The 17103-nt window shown below is 36.3% G+C and overlaps 1 protein-coding gene across 3 annotated transcripts in view; it reads right to left on the bottom strand.

Annotated features, from left to right (window-relative positions):
• The window catches only part of LRRC49 (leucine rich repeat containing 49), a 129927-nt gene extending 112898 nt beyond the window's left edge, over positions 1-17029 (bottom strand). For 2 of the 3 annotated variants that reach the window (XM_082618511.1, XM_082618512.1), the window contains exons 1-5: positions 16859-17029; positions 16155-16211; positions 13845-13932; positions 8766-8868; positions 7224-7427 (exon numbers count right to left, since the gene is read on the bottom strand). In XM_082618511.1, the coding sequence (XP_082474637.1) occupies positions 7224-7427; positions 8766-8868; positions 13845-13932; positions 16155-16211; positions 16859-16906 (500 nt within the window). In that variant the 5' untranslated portion in view covers positions 16907-17029. Of the gene's footprint in view, positions 1-7223; positions 7428-8765; positions 8869-9211; positions 9410-13844; positions 13933-16154; positions 16212-16858 lie in introns of all 3 variants that reach the window. The other variant, XM_082618513.1, reaches the window with a different exon arrangement.
• Positions 17030-17103: the final 74 nt, after the last annotated feature.

Here is a 17103-nt window from a genome sequence, read left to right as displayed (position 1 = left end):
GAATTTTTGATTGGCCATCTTGTGAAAGCTGAAGTGTTGCTATATATTTAAAAACACAGAATTTTTATCTCTAAAATGTCCCCTTGGGATTTCCCTGGTGGTGCAGTGGATAAGACTCTGCACTCCCAATGCAGGGGGACCGTTTTCAATCCCTGGTCAGGGAACTAGGTCCCACATGCATGCCACAACTAAGGATCACACAAGCCGCAACTAAGAAGCCCACGAGCTGCAATTAAGGAGCCCTGGGGCTGCAACTAAGGAGCCCACCAGATGAAACTAAGACCCAGTGCAACCAAATAAATAAATATTGAAAAAATAATAAAATAAAATAAAACACCCGCTCTTAAGTTCCCTAATGGTTAGGGCCTACCCACTGTCTCCCTCATTCCTATCGTCGATGGCTACCTTACCTGTCCAACTGCCTCCAACTGGACTCTCCTCTAACAAAAAAACAAAGCAAAAACCACTTCCCTTTTATTGTTCTCCCTCCTACAGATCCTACTTTCTCCTACTACCATTATTCAGTAGAGGGAAAGGAGCAATGGCAAAGAAAGGGTAAAATGAAGGTCATACAATCCATCTTTATCATCATCTGTCTATCACTATTTATTTCTGTTGTCATTGTTTATTGCCTCAAAGAACCGTTTCTACCTTCTTAAATATTTCCAGAACCTGGATCATGCCTTGAAGCTTCATATATGCTGATCACTATGTAAAGATAACGCACACTTAAACGTCATGAATTTCTATCTCCATTTAACCTCAGCATCTTATATCATAGCCAAATCCAGACTTATATTACCACAACCAATCCAATCCAATTTAATTTATAAAAATATTTATCTACACCTATTATGTTCCATCACAGAGCGACTATAGTTCTTTCTCTCTCCCTTATCTCTCTCTCTCTCTAATTCATTCATACACACACACACACACCCCCCACACTCCCTTATGACCACAACCCCTTCATCAGTCCCCTTTCTCACACCACAACACTGGCAGAATCTGCTCCTTTCCCAGAAAGCACTCTACCCCTGAACACCCCTACGTCAGTTCATCCAAACCATTAATATCCTTCTGGACTCATGGGAATCCTTCATTAACCTTCATCCAGAGTCAGGCATTCAGGCATTTAAGATTATCTCACCTTACACTTAAACCTAATAACAATAGTGAATATTAATAATAATAATAATAATAATAATAACAGCAGCTAAACCAGATGGGAAAACAGACAAAACTTTGAACAAAATTATTCCTCTGTCTGCTTTGCTCTTGAAATACCTAGAATGGCTGGAGAAAATTACAGTACCCTAAAAATATGGCTTAGGACAGAGTGATGCTTTCTAACAGTAATTTGACCTCACAGGTATTAGAGAAGACTTTTATTCAATTCTTTTATACTCCCAAGCTCACGTTCCCTAAAACAGTGGTTCTCAAACTTTTGTGTGTATCAGAATCATCTGGAGGGCTTGCTAAAAACACAAATTGCTGGGTCCTACCTCCAGAGTTTCTGGGATAGCATCTAAAAATTTGCATTTCTAACAAGTTCTTGGGTGGTATTGATGCTGCTGGTCCTGGAATCACACTGTGAGCCACACCCTAAAATATAGATTTTTACCCTAAAATATAGACTTTTTTCCTCATCAAATCTCAATTCCCCCCTCATATAAGCTTTATGAGGGTGAACTCATCTACTAAAGCCTATCTTAGAATTCCTTAGGGAAACAATCAGAGGTGCAGACAAAGATTTATAGACAAGAATATTCATCACAACACACACACACATACACAAAGGACACAATGTAAGTCTAACAAAAGGGAACTATTAAGTAAATTATTATATATATCCATATATATTATGTAGCTCTTAAAAATTATATTTTCAAAGAACCCTTAATGACATGAGAAGAAGTAAATAATAAAATATATTCAAGTAAAAAACACATAGTATAAAAACCAGTTTTGTGAAACTGTGATACGCGATTATAGAATGAAGGGTGTACTCAAGTGTTGATAACCAAAACTTGGAAATAAGGCAAAGGGATGACTGCATGTCCTTTCAATGCACTGTCAACAAACCTACCTAAGGATCATCTGAGTGTTTACAACTAACTAGAGCCCAAACTCTGTAACATTACATACTAAATTGCGGAAAACTAATAAGATGTAATGATAATTTTTGCCAAGTAGGAATGTAGTTTGTTCTGTCTAATAGAAAAGATAGCCCATAGTGTTATGAGTTTAGTGCTTTGTAGGATATTAACCTGTTCAATAACTTAATCTTATTCCAGCATTATTTATTTTTCATTGACTGTGTATCAGTGTCTCTTATCCTCCTTTGAACCAGCTTTGTCATCCCACTGGTTCCCTCACTATTGAGTTAATTAAAACTTTGGCCTGTAGTTACCATCTATTGGTCTGAGAATTATATTTTTAATATTTTGAAAATTATACATAAGATATGGAGATTGTCTCAGTCCAAGTTTCTCTGATTTGGACGATGAATGTAATCTGTTTATTTATCAGAAACTCTGGGCACATTTAAGGCACTTCAATCACAGAAAGCTTCATGTGTAATATGTCTTCTCAAAGCATTCCACCAGGGCCACACATACTGTTAAGCTATCCAGTAAAACAGTCACTATCTGTTGTGACTTCAAGCATTCTCTTAGCTTTGACACATAGTGGCTTTATGACTCTCACTTTTGATTCTGATTGCCCAGGTGAATAGGAAGAAAAATAGACAAGTTGCTCAGTCGGTTAAACCCAAGACCAGCCAAATACCTTGCTCTCTTGTTCTCATGAACTGCCTTTGCCATAGATTCTTTCCCTACCCCCCAGTACCTGAAGTAACATAAAAACAAATCTAATTCTAAGGAATTCAGAGGCAGATGAAGGCATCAGTTGACCTAGGAGGTTACTGGTCAGATTAATTATTGATGTGAGGAATTTGCAGAATCCTAGTCAGTTCCTAAATAGCTTAAGATTTTTACATTGATACCAATGTGACCTGAAAGGTTTTAAATTTTAAAAGTTCCCCCATTAAACAGAACTGAACTAGAAAAAGACAAGTCTCACTCATCACTCAGCAGATACAGACATCTAGGGATATATCACAGCTTGTCTCTGCAGGCCACATTATGTGATTGATGCCAGAATAAGGACCCCACTACAGGATCTATACAGGGCCTGGCTTTTCAGGTGTCAAAGACAAATCCTTAAGTGGGAACCTTCAAGAAATCAAAAGGAAGGGAATATGGAATCCCAGCATCTGGTGGAGAATTCTGTTATCTATAGTCCCCGGTGATCCGAAGAAAATCCAGAGAAGTTCTATTCATTAGCCTGTGATGATCAGGGTACCAGAAGATCTCACAAGGATAAACAGGGGGTACAGAAAACAGAAGAGTTAGATGGTAAGAACTTCAACAGCAAAGTGGTACAGAGGGGTTGGGAGTTCTTTGTTAGCAATGTAAACTTCACATACGGAATCTGAGCAGGATCTTTCTAGCTTCTAAGCAGAAATCTTTGTTGGATCTGCTTGAATTTAAAGGCATATTGTTGCATTGGATTTTCATATGTGGTTCCATTGCCTTGGACTAAAAGACTATAGTGCTTTCTGGATTTAACCAGTCAGGGGCAACAAGTCATCCAAGACAAACATTCTAGCATTCCTCTAGCATTCCTCAGCCAGGTTTGCCTAATGTTCACTAAAGTACTGCCTTACTATAGATTTGCATCTTCAAGGCTCACAGGCCCCTTGCTGCGACAAAGTCAGCTGGCTAGAGAGCAGTAGGCACATGTTTTAGGGATCAGATTTGCATTGTACTGATACTTCAGAAATATGCAATTTGGGGCAGTGTGGAAAGTAGTCTTCTGACTCATTTTCTTTTTTATTCAAGAACACTAACAGTTCTATTTTCTTTATGTAAAAAATAAAATAAAACAGCTATTTTCTTCCTGTAAAAAATAAAACAGCTCTTTTCTTCATGTAAAAAATAAAATAAAATGTGAGTGAAAAGCAAACAAACAAAAAGAGGGGAATTCCCTGGCAGTCCAGTGGTTAGGACTCTGTGCTTTCACTGCTGAGGACCTGGGTTCAATCCCTGGTTGGGGAACTAAGATCCCACAAGCTGTGTGACATAGCCACAAAAATAAATAAATAAATAAAATAAAAATAAAAATAAAAAATTAAATTAAATTAAATTTTAAAAAAGATGGAGGAGTAGAAAAAGAAAGATAGGCTGGTGTCTTCAAGGCACACATTACTAAAAACCAAATCAAAACAAAAACAAACTTAAAACATTATTTCCAAGAAGACAGAGAACCTGAAAAGAAGCAGCAGGAATGGGGAGAAAAGGGAACCCTCATGCACTGTTGATGGGAATGTAAATTAGTGCAGCCACTATGGAAAACATTATGGAAACTCCTCAAAAAATTAAAAATGGAACTACCATATGATCTAGCAATTCCATTCCTGGGTATATATCTGAAGAAAAGAAAAACACTAATTAGAAAAGATATGTGCACCCCTATGTTTATTGCAGCATTATTTACAATAGCCACAATATGGAGCAACCCAAGTGCCCATCAATGGATGAATGGATAAAGATGTTGTTGTATACATATAAATATTACTCAGCCATAATAAAGAGTGAAATCTTACCATTTGCAACACCATGGATGGACCTAGAGGGTATTATGCTAAGTGAAATACATCAGACAGAGAAAGACAAAATACCGTATGATTTCACTTATATGTGGAAAATAAAACACAACAAAACAGAAACATTTATAGATATAGAGAACAAACAGGTGGTTGGCAGAGGGGACGGGGGTAGGGAGGAAAGCAATAGATGAGGGATATTAAGAGGCAAAAACTTCCAGTTGCAAAATAAACGAGTCATGGGTATGAAATAAACAGTGTGAGGAATATAGTCAATAATTATGTAATATCTTTGTATGATGAGAGATGGTAACTAGACTTATCATCATGGTGATCACTTTGAAATGTACAGAAGTATCGAATCACTATGTTGTATAACAGGAACTAACATAGTGTTGGAGGTTGATTATACTTCAAAAACAAAGTCAGAGAAAGAAATCAAATTTGTGGCTACCAGAGGCAGGGGATGGGTGAGAGGAAGGGGAATTGGATGAAGGCAGTCAAAAGATACAAAACTCCAGTTATGAGATAAATAAGTCCTAGGGATGTAATGTACAACATGATATATATAATGAACACTGCTGTATGTTATATATGAAAGTTCTTAAGAAAGTAAATCCTAAGAGTTCTCATCACAAGAAAAAAAATTTTTTTTCTCTTTGTTTAATTTTGTAACTATATGAGATGGTGATGTTCAACTAAACTTACTGTGATAATCATTTCATGATGTATGTAAGTCAAATCATTATGCTGTATACTTTAAACTTATATAGTGCTATATGTCAATTATATCTCAAGAAAACTGGAAGAAGACAAAAACAAACAAAAAACTACTTACTCAAGGACTAAAAGAAGGACCTAAAAGCCATGATACTAAAGAATAAATGGAAGCTAGACAAACAAATCAGAAACTCCAAGGATCAGAAACTAGTAAAGAAGTCTCCGGGAGAGAGGAGCGGAAGCACCTAGAAGGAAATGCCTTAATTGTACGAAAAGTTTACTCCTCACTTTACTGAGTGAATGCTCTGGTGGCATACTCCTAGTGTGTATAGTTTGGACACATTTAACCTCACAAAAGTCAATTTACATCTCCAGTTCTTCATCAGTAAATAAGAGAGCTGATCTCTAAGGTCACTCCAAACTCAAATACTCAATGATCCTAAAATTACTCTAAATTCCCTCATGCTACCATAATGCTTAGTTTAACACTTGAACCAACTATAGATGATAAACTACACTGATGGGAACTTTCAGGAAGCTGCAGAAAAGAGACAAGAGCCTAGAACGCTGGGACATGATCTTGAAAAAAGTATCTTATATTACCATTGGCCAGCAAGAATAAAGAGGTAATTCAAGGTCCATGCTGTGGCAGGGGAAATAGGGAGGAAAGGAACCAAGTTTAGGTATAATGCTATATCTAAACTTCATGATAATATAAAAATCATTCTTGGATTTTGCTAAACAGCCTTTCTTTGTAGGCATTGCAAAAGCTATCTAGTAAAAAAGAATGGAAAGAAAAGTCTTGAACAAATCCCAAAGAAATTAGTGAGGAATTATGTAGCTGCACTACACAATAGAGCCTTATAAAAGGAACTGAGGAAGTTGATATAGGATGTAATATCAAATACATACTGAGAATATCATCTGAACAACAATCAATCAGTATAGTTGTCACTGGGTATCAGCAGGGTATTGGGTCTTGTATCCCCATGGATATCAAAATCTGAAGATGCTCAAGTCCCCTATGTGAAATGTCAGAGTATATGCAGGCTTTAAATCATCTCTAGACTACTCATAATATGTACTACAGTGTAAATGCTATGTAAGTAGTTTCCAGGAGCGTGGCAAATTCAAGCTTTGCTTTTTGGAACTTTCTGGAATATTTTTTTCAAGTATTTTCGATCCTCGGTTGAATCCGTGGATGAGAAACTGGATACAGATGACTGACTATAATTCGACAATCACAAAGTATCAAATGTCTACCCTCAGTCAAGCACTGAGAAGAATCACAAATGAAACACATAATCCTAATGTGAATACATGTTTAAAATATAACCTAATATAACATAAAGGCCTGTGCCACTAACTACTGAAGCCTGTGCCCTAGAGCCCGTGCTCTGCAACAAGAGAAGCCACTGCAATGAGAAGCCCACGCACTGCAGTGAAGAGCAGCTCCTGCTCACCACAACTAGAGAAAGCCCATGCGCAGCAACAAAAGACCCCACGCAGCCAAAAATAATAAATAAATAAAATAATTAATTTAAAAAAACATAAAGGCCAAAGTCTGCTATTTACTTTCGCATAAGATATGGCACGGGAAAGCAACAGAAATAATAAAATATGCACTTAAAAAATGTTACTTGGTTTGAATAATTGTCAGACTGAATCTCATAAAACAAATTATGACTGAATCTTAATCCATTTAAATAATCTTTCAAAAATTTTAGTCTATTAGTTTCTTAAGTATTATTCAATTTTGAGTTGCCATCTAAACACCATAGGATTCAACGTTAGTCCTAAGTATAACAAACAAAAACTGATCTGCAAAGATTACCTGTTTTTCCCCAACAGAAGGACACGGAGGGATCTCAGAGTAGAAAGCCCACTAATTTCTTCAATCTGGTTATCATATAAATCCAAGAATATTAGCCTCTGCAGATTAGAAATATTTTGGATCCGAGTTATAAAATTGTGTTGAAAGTTCAACAGACGAAGGTGTTCTTCCCCATCGATGATAGGACATACAGTCAGCTTTTGCCTAGAAAACATTTTTTAAAGTTAATAAGGTTCTGATTTAGCGCTCCGCCTCCTTTTACAAATATTAATAGTAGTATCTTCATGCTCCCATGCTGTGAGGAGAAAAAGATAAATAGAACTACTTCTTGCCTCCATGAACTAAGCATTCTAGATCTAAGTGTAATTCACTCATATAAAAGCCAATATACTTTGGCCAGGGTAATTATTAAAATTAAGTCTAGCTCTAATTGCATCTAAAAAAAACTCCAACATTAATTATTTCACATAAAATTAACTTAACATCATAAAATACTCAATGTAATTGCCTTCTGCAATAGAGGTTGAGATGATTCAAAGAACCATGTCACATAACCAGAGAAGTGCATTTGCCATCAATCCACTGCTCAGGCATTGCTAAGCTAGGAAGTTTGCTTAACCATTTGCTGTTAGATATGCACTGCTAAGCTAAAGGTGTGTACAGCAGAGGTAGTTTCCCTGCTGGTTATAGTGCTAAGGTAAGGTTGAAATCCTTCATCCACCATTCTACTGCTGATACTTTCCTAGATTTAAAGATGGGGATCAAGTCCTAAACATACTTATGCATTCAGAATTTTTTGAGAGTTTATTTTGTCCCAGGTTCTGTTCTAGGTGCCTGAAATACAGAACTAAACAAAACTCCCAGTGTCTGTGGAGCTTATATTCTAGTGGGAGGAGACAAACAATAAACTTAATAAGTTAAATATTTAATATGTTAGAAGGTGATAAGTGCTAAGAAGAAAAATAAAGCAGAGAAAGGGGCTGGGGACAGTCAGGGTCGAAGGAGTTACAGCTTTGGAGAGTGTGGCCAGGGAAGGCTATCCCTAGGTGATGACACTTGAGTAAAGATCTGAAGGAGGTAAAGACAGTGAGTCTACAGATATGTGGTGGAACAGCATTCCAGGCAGAGAGAACAGCAAATGCAAAAGGTCTGAGGTTTAAGCATGCTTGGTGTATTCAAGGAACAACAAGGAGGCAGGTATGGCTGTAGCAGGGTGAGTGAAGGAGAGATTAGGAGGCTGTGAGCCAATGAGGTAAAAGGGAACTCAACTGGATAGGGCAGAGGAGCCCATGTGAGGACTATATTTTGAAGTTTTATCTATAGTACTGTTTTAGAGTATAGTCAAGCTCTTTTACGTTATATAGATATAAAATTTCTCCACATACTCTTGGAAGGATAAATTTAAAAACTGGTAACAGTGATTATACCTAGGTAGGAGAAATAAATAGCAGGAAAATAAGAGGAGGGAGAGAGACTTTTGTACCTTTCAAATCTTGTACCGTGTCTATAAATTATCTAGTCAAAAAAGTAAGTTGTCCTCACCTTTCTAGGGTCAACCTGTCTGAGTAAAGAATTTTCTCTTCAGAAGAACGTTGGAGAATGGGAAATGATGGCATTGATGAGCTCACCAAATTAATATGATCACCTATTGAAAATGATATACAAATTACTTGATTAAGAAAAACCTTTAAAATCTTGAAACTAAAGTCACCTCATATTTGGAGAACTCTGGCACCTACAAATATCCTTTCTAGAAAATATAGCCTCCATAGCTCTCCATATTTGAAATTAGTTACTAAACTTGAGCTCGTTTCTTTCCTCTTTAGACGAAAACTATGTGTTCTGTGTATACCAAATAATTTTTCCCTTGCCTTATAGATTGGTTGAAAGTATAGAACTACGCTAGTGCTACCTTTATCCCTTTATAATCCTGACTCCTAATACTAAGTTTTAACTCTCTTATAACTGAGATGATAGTCCCTCATTACCAGATACGTTTGGGCCAGCACTATGACAGCCCGGCCGGATTCTGGACTTTGAAGGTGTCTTAGTGGAAGAATTTCCAAATGCTGATAAGGAGCTCATGGTAGTTTTCATTTCCAGCCCACATAATTCTGTCACATTTGTTGTGGATGAGATGCAGGATGATTTATTACGAGGTGAAGGGCTTATTACTCTTCCATCTCCTTCAAAATATCAAAAAATTTATCACAAAGCTATACAATATATGACTTTGCTACAGGAAATACAGAGAAAGTAGTTTTGGATAACAAATGGAAACCTCGCATCATCCGTTTTTCTTTGTATGTTCAGCTACTATTGGTAGAGAATATTGCAGAGACCAAAGTGGACGTCAATAAATCTTGTACACTTGTAGTTAGGCTTGTAGTTAGGGCCCACAAGGTATGTGACACTCCTATGAGGTTTATAGGTTGTTGGATAGATGTTGTCCCTGCCATTAAGTAGCTTTCAATCTAGTGGACAAACACATACGAAATTAATAAACTGTACAGAACAACATACACAAAATGCAGAATAAAAAAAAATATCAATTTATAATTTCACACATAAATGTGTCTGGTTATTTTTTACTTAAAGAAGATGGTCACAGATGAGTTTTGGGGGAGGTGGATATTAAGATATATTCTAAAGACCTAGAAGAATGTAGAATAGTTAATAAAAGATGCTGGGAAGTTCCAGAAATGAAGTAAGACTTGAGCAATGGGTCAAAGGTACCAGTTTGAACACCAGAAGAAATCAACTCTATTTCCTTCTACAAAGAGAAAATTTCCTAAAAGCAGCAATCGATGCTGATGGGAGTAATAAGCAATAAAATAGAACTTAAGGTACCACAGAATTCTACTGCTTAAACTGACCAATAAAGCAAAAAGATGAACCCAAATATAGGAAGCTAACATATTCTTTGGGAAGCCGTCTTAAAATCAAGTTCCATATATATCATACTAAAGAACTGTAAAGCAGTGGTATTTGCTAACTTCTCCAGGTATGCAAGATATAAACCAAAGTATCACATACCTCACTTCTTGAACAAAATAATCAGTGCTCACATCCCACTTTTCTGAATATCATGAAATATCAGGTAACTAATAATGATGTTCTAGAGTACAAGCATTCAGAATTGAGATCATGTTCATAAATGAACTGGTCTTGTGACATGACCAGTTGCTAGCAAGGTACCCAAGCAACCAGGAGTCAGTAAACGGATTTGGAAACCAAAAATTGGATGGTTAAAAGAACAAAAACCAGTGTAAGGATTAACTGGTTAAGGATTAACTGGTCAGCTAAATATGATAAAGGAAAAACTTCAAACAATAGACAACCTTGATTTCCCTTGTTAGCATCAGAATTAGGTTTTTAAAATTATTTTGTTAAGGCTTCAAGCCATTCCTCAATTTAGCAGGCAGATTTAAATTTAATAAGACTTGGGATATAGAGGCAATAATCAAGGAGTAAATTTCACTTACTTCAGTGAATAAAGGAATTTCATCCTCACACTTTTCAGCTCTTATCATACACAGAAGTCAAAATCACTATCTGCATGATGAGCTTACAGTCACGATCAGTATGACATACATCATACAATAAATAGCAGGATATGAGAATGATCAGATAGAAAGGCCTTAAAATCCACAAACAAGATACTCTAAATCAGGGGTCCCCACCCCTCAACTGTTAGGAACTGGGCCGCACAGCAGGAGGTGAGCAGTGGGCAAGAGAGCAAAGCTTGCATTACCATGTGAACCACTGCTTCCGTTACCACCTGAATCATGCCCCCACCCCTGACCCCGGCCGTGGAAAAACCGTCTTCCACAAAACTGGTCCCTGGTGCCAAAAAGGTTAGGGAGCGCTGCTCTAAATGACTGGGAACCAGAGTGACCTGCAATTGAAACATTCACATATTTATGTGGATATATAAACACCCACATATATATACAAATATGTGTGTATCAAACACCCACATTATATGTGGAATGTTTCATCCTGCATATAAACAGCACTACTATGTGGCAAAATTTTAATTGAAGCATTTCCTGTTATTGGTGATTTCATATATCACTATTTAATTCACCAGATATGTAGCTTTTGTCTTCCCAATTAAATTTATAAGCTCCTTGAGAAATGGAGTTCATTTTACATTCTTTATATTCTTTGTAGAATCTAAATTCACTAGGCAATCACTAAATTAACTAACTGATTTTCCATTATTAAGAGTACATCAGAAATCCATTTTACATATATTATTTCTGTTAAAAAAGAAAATCATATATTCTTGCATTTTAGTATAAAAATGCTGAATGAATTCTTTCATAATTAGGATCTCAAAGTGTTTAGAGGCATTATGGTCTATGTTTGGTAAGAGTCTTCACTGCACAGCACCCTAGATACATGGATGGATGGATGGGTGAGTGGATGGACGGAAAGATGGATGGAGAGATGGGCAGTGGGATGGACAGATGGCTGGCTGGCTGGATGGATCATACAGTACACAGTCATATATGTGTCCACTCAGCCTTACCTTTGAGATTGTTTTAGTAACCAAAATCCTGTGTCTGTATTTTTCATGATTTATCATGACCTTAAGAGTCAAGCACTGCCTCTTCCTCTCTATATACATATTTTAGAATTCTTAATTAAGGGATTTAATCAACTAAGGTCTGGTTAACTGAGATTTTACTGTATAGCAGTCCCTGGCTCTTACAAAATCTCAAGGATACAGGTGTCAACTCTTAACATTAATATAAAAATCCTAAAAAAATCACATACCAAGTTTTAGACTAAGTAGCCTAACTAAAACATAGAGTTTCTTTACTTTGGACTGAGAGTACCACTGGTTAATTTATGGTGACAGGCGATTATATATGTCCAATTAATTTTGAAAAATAGAAAAAATAAGAATGAGGTGAAATTAATTGGGTATCAGGATGCAGTCTATTAGATAGAGATTCCTCAACTTTTCCTGATAAACTGCTACTTATAGTTTTTCCAAAGTTTTGTGCCTTTGGAAGAAGAACAGTGAGTACAAAAGTCAAGAAAACAGCTACACACTGTGTGGCCTTCCTTGCATGAAACTGACTGGAACTATGAAGGAGGCACATTTGGAAACAATCAGGTACAAATGTCACAGAGAAAGAGTTTGAATAAAATCTTTTAATGTAAAGAATAGGTTTATTTTTCCCTAAAGAATTAATCTGTATTTTATGGGTCATTATTTTTGTACAAGAGTTTATTTATCTTTCAGGTTCACAAAATTCAGTGCCGCCATACTATTTCCTCATTAGCAAATATCTAGCAATACTTTAACACTTAAATAAACTTACCTAGCCAGACATACACAAATCTGTCTACCAACTTCCTCCTCTAACTCAAGAATACCTTGGGAAAAGTATTTAAGTTTTAGAAAACAAATTCAAGATTTATTATCAAAAATGTGAAGGAAATTCACAATGCAAACATTAAAAAAATTCCTACTTGAGAATTTTCAGGTTCACATCTATAGCTCTGTGCCTAATACAGTGTCTGGCACACAGTACACACTCAGTAGATACGTACTGAATTGAACCAAAAAAGGCAAGACACATGCTTCCTACACTGTGGAACAGCAGTTAGGTTGATGTCATGTCCAGCAATTGACCAAGACAAGAGTGTAGGATATAGGAAAGAGAAAAGTCATGTCAGATTAGATGGGCCCAAGAGGAAAGTCCAGAAGTTACAAAAAAAAAAAAAAGAAAACTAATAAAATATTCAAAATCGCCACATGTTCATGCAGTAGCGAGATAAACAATCTAGAGAGGCCTATACTGATCAGCCCTCTCATATAAACTCCTAGGAGATGGGGACAGTGCTGTATGTAAGGATTCTGTAGTGCTTAACACTAGCACATTACAGATAGCTAACAGTTGTTGGCAACCAAGTAACACGTCAAATGTTCCAAAGAAAATTTCTCCTTGAATTGAAAAATACATTTCAGAAATATAACCAGGTCATATGAGGCTGTGTTTCAAAAGGTGGTCCATGAACCACATCCATCAGAATCACTTGAGGCATTACTAAAACGCACATTTCCAAATCCCACCCAAGGCCTACAAAATCAGACTGGGGACGGGCACAAGGGAAGGGAAGCACTAAGAATCTGCATTTCTAACAAGATCTTGGGGAATGCACACAAAAGTTTAAGGCCTTTGATATAAAATATCTACAATTATATGTGCTAGTAAGGGAAAGAGATAGCTTCTTTTCTACTCCTGACTTTCCATTCTTTCCACTGTTTCCTTATTCCCTAAAGATCTGTGTTCCCATACTCTTACCCTCACTAATTAGCTATTTTCCTAGTTCTAAGACATTATTTGGAAGATTCCTTCCCATTCTCTTGTGCAGAGCCCACCCCAAACTAAAACACAACAGCTTTTCCTGTATTAGAAATAATCTACTATGCTGTGTATATAAAATCAATTCTGATTTAAACAAATTCCCAATCAATTTGGTAACCAATGAATGATGTCATTTTTAATTCAAGTCTCTTTGGATCTAGAAATTCAACATTATTAAACAATATTACTTAAAGAAGATAAACCATATCTGATCTCTACTCTCTGACAATACCTTGCCTACTTGAGTAGTTTCTTTCAAGATCATGTTGTAAGAGTCGACCAGGGAATGATGGCGTTTCTTTATTTAGCTTGAATTCAACCTAAAAAACATTATTTAAGAAAAAAAAATTTTTTGGAGTAAGTAATGAATATAATTATAAAATAACATAAAATAACCAATATATGTTACAACATAGATGAACCTTGAAAACATCATGCTAAGCGAAGAAAGCCAGGCACAAAATGTTACATATTATATGATTCCATTTATGAAATATTGTGAATAGAAAAATCTATAGAGACAGAAGGCAGATTTGTGGCTTCCAAGAGGGTTGGGAAGGCGGAATGGGGAGAGACTGCTTAATGGTATAGGGACTCCCTTTTGGGTGATAAAAACTGAAACTAGAGAGTGGTGATGGTTGCACAACATTGTGAATGTATTTAATACCACTGATTTGTACAACTTAAAATGGTTACAGTGGTAAATTTTATGTGATGTGTATTTTACCACACACACACTCACACACACACACACACAAATCGGAGTCAGTCTCATGAGGTCAGATGAAACCAGGCTCCAGTCTGAGCCACTTGCAATTCCTCCATACTCTCACCACAATTCAGTGATTACAAGAATCATTTTCTCAAAAGGAAAAGCAAAAATCATACAATAGAAACTAAATTCTGTTAAAAAATATCACAATGTTCTTATCATTAGAACTCTTTAACAGTCCAATTATAACATAATAAAATTATATATCTAAACCTTCTAAGAAGGGTTTTCTCTAAATTTATTTTAAATTATTTGATAGGAGGACTGAGAAAAACAAAACCAAAACAACCTCTCATGATTAGCTACCAAAACCCCTAAATACATATCATAAAAGAATTATGATGTTTCTCATGCTACTATAAAAATTATAATAGCATTTACATTATATCCTTATACATTATATGAGCTAAGGTATTTTCTCAGAATACATGTCCACACAAGAGAAAATGAATGGTTTGGAAAGAATCAGGATGAGGCACTTAGTTCCCAGAAACATACTATGTATAATAGTGGAATAAGATTTGTCCAATGAAATCAATCAGCAAAGCTTTGGAAGGAATCCATTAGGTCCAATTACAATAAAGAATATTTTCAATTAATCTAGCTAACTACTATTTATTCAAGATAATCAAATGGCCTATTTTCCAAGTGTTTATTTCCAGATACATAATGTAATCCACAGCTGCCTCCTTGACCAATGGCGTCCTTCCATCCACCTTCCTCATGCCCCTCCTTAGCCTTCTCAGGTTTTTATCTGTAAATTCTGCCCTTCACTTTAGAGTTCCTTCAGTGACACCTATTTAACAACTTTTTGGGAAAAACCTGAGTTGTGCCAGTTGGAGGTGTCCAAACTGGTCAAAGAAGGAAAATTTGTGTTGTGTCTTGAAACACAGTTGTGTGGGAGGTGGGTGAGTGTATCTGAGAGCTGAGGTTAGGGCTGGGGGGGAGAACATGAGTATCTCAGAGATCAAGTCAAAAGCCAGAAGTTATGGAAATGCCAGGGAGAATATGGGCAAACTGGGGAAAAGAACCTCATGTTCAAATCTTAACTTCTAAATAGCATTTGGCCTAATATATTTCCACTGCTAATCAGTTTTTTTTCAGGAATGTTAGATATGTGCCCCCAAATTATCACATTTTATCTATTATAAGATTCCATCAGTAGTAAGACATGCCATCATTTTACCCACTACTAAGAAGGAAAAACTTTCCCAATTAAACAATGATGTGTCATCAGTTTTAAGAAGGGTTGTGATTTAAGAAATGTTTAGATGTCAAAAAAAAACCCCACCTTACCTCTTAATGGATGAAATAAGATTCAGTTTTTAAAAGAGGTGGGGGTTTTTTTTGGCTTTGTTTTGTTTGATTTTTTAAATTGATATATAGTTGATTTACAATATTATATTAGTTTCAAGTGTACGACATTGCGATTCAGTGTTTTTACAGATTATACTCCATTAAAAGTTATAACAAAACAGTGGTTATAATTCCCTGAGGTATACAATATATCCTTCTTGCTTATCTATTTTATACATAGTAGTTTGTATCTTTTAATCCTATACCCCTAATTTGCCCCTCCCCCTTCCTTCTCTTCTTTGGTAACCACTAGTTGGCTATGTGTAGGCAGAAAATAAAAATTACCTTTAGATTAGTGACCAAAGTAAATATACTTAAATTTTCCAATTTAGACTCTGCTCTTTAAATCATGCTATTTTGCAGAATATAAAACAAGTTATATTCAATTTAAATACAAATCTGCTTAAATCTTACTTTGTTTTTTTCAGGAAGCGATGATGTTTGAATTACCAGATGAAGCCCACAGTTCACCTACAATGTAAAAATTAAACCATAAAATATGCTCTTAACTTATACACACACACATACCTCCCCAAAATAGTACACAAAGATATAACAAAAAATTAGAATAAAACAGAATGTTCGCTTTTTGCTTGTTTCTGGTAAATTATCGTGTTCTGGGGATCTGCTGAAAACAATAAAATCACAACTAAGAATTAAAAGGTTTCACTGTGATTTATCTTCCAAAATGTCTGCAGCAATTTAACCCTCTACTTAGCACCTAAAGCTTTGGACACTTGCTATTTCAGGTCTAAGTAAATAGCTCAGTGAGACAGGTGAAGGAGGTGGCGGTGCCAGTTAATATTTTCTTAATTAAAAAAAAAAAAAAAAGGAATTGACCGGTTAAAGGAATTTAAATGAAGCTTAGCCTTTCACAGCAGACCAGCTCCACCTTCTGGGAAGCCCAGATCCTGGACAAGACTTTGAATACCCATCACACAATATTAAATACCCTCCAAGTGCCTTGGTCCAGTCCAGGAATCTCAAGGCTCGGTCAAACAATAGCTTGCGTAGATTCAGGGGTGCTGGTCCCAATAATACAGCCCATCACCTAGGACAAAGACGCCAGTCAGAAAGGACGCTACTAATGGGAAGAAATAGTAGGAGACCCAACCTACGTTGCTCGCAGCCCGGCCAGAAACAGAGCGGTATTTCCCGGGAATCATGGCAGGAGACAGTCCAAGAAGATCAGTTAGATCTGCCTTAGAAGTGACGCTACAGCACAGATTCAGAGAGAGCGAAAGGGGTCATCTCCCAGGCAACCCGCTCAGGAGTTACCATGGAAACTATCATTTCCGGTCTGGTCCTCCACCAAATCACTGGCCGATGCCCTCGTTAGAGCCTCTGGTTATATTTGGGGGTC

Source organism: Mesoplodon mirus (assembly GCF_964341445.2).
Source record: "Mesoplodon mirus genome assembly, chromosome: 4".
NCBI lineage: Eukaryota > Metazoa > Chordata > Mammalia > Artiodactyla > Ziphiidae > Mesoplodon > Mesoplodon mirus.
This window is presented reverse-complemented; position numbering and strand designations above follow the sequence as displayed.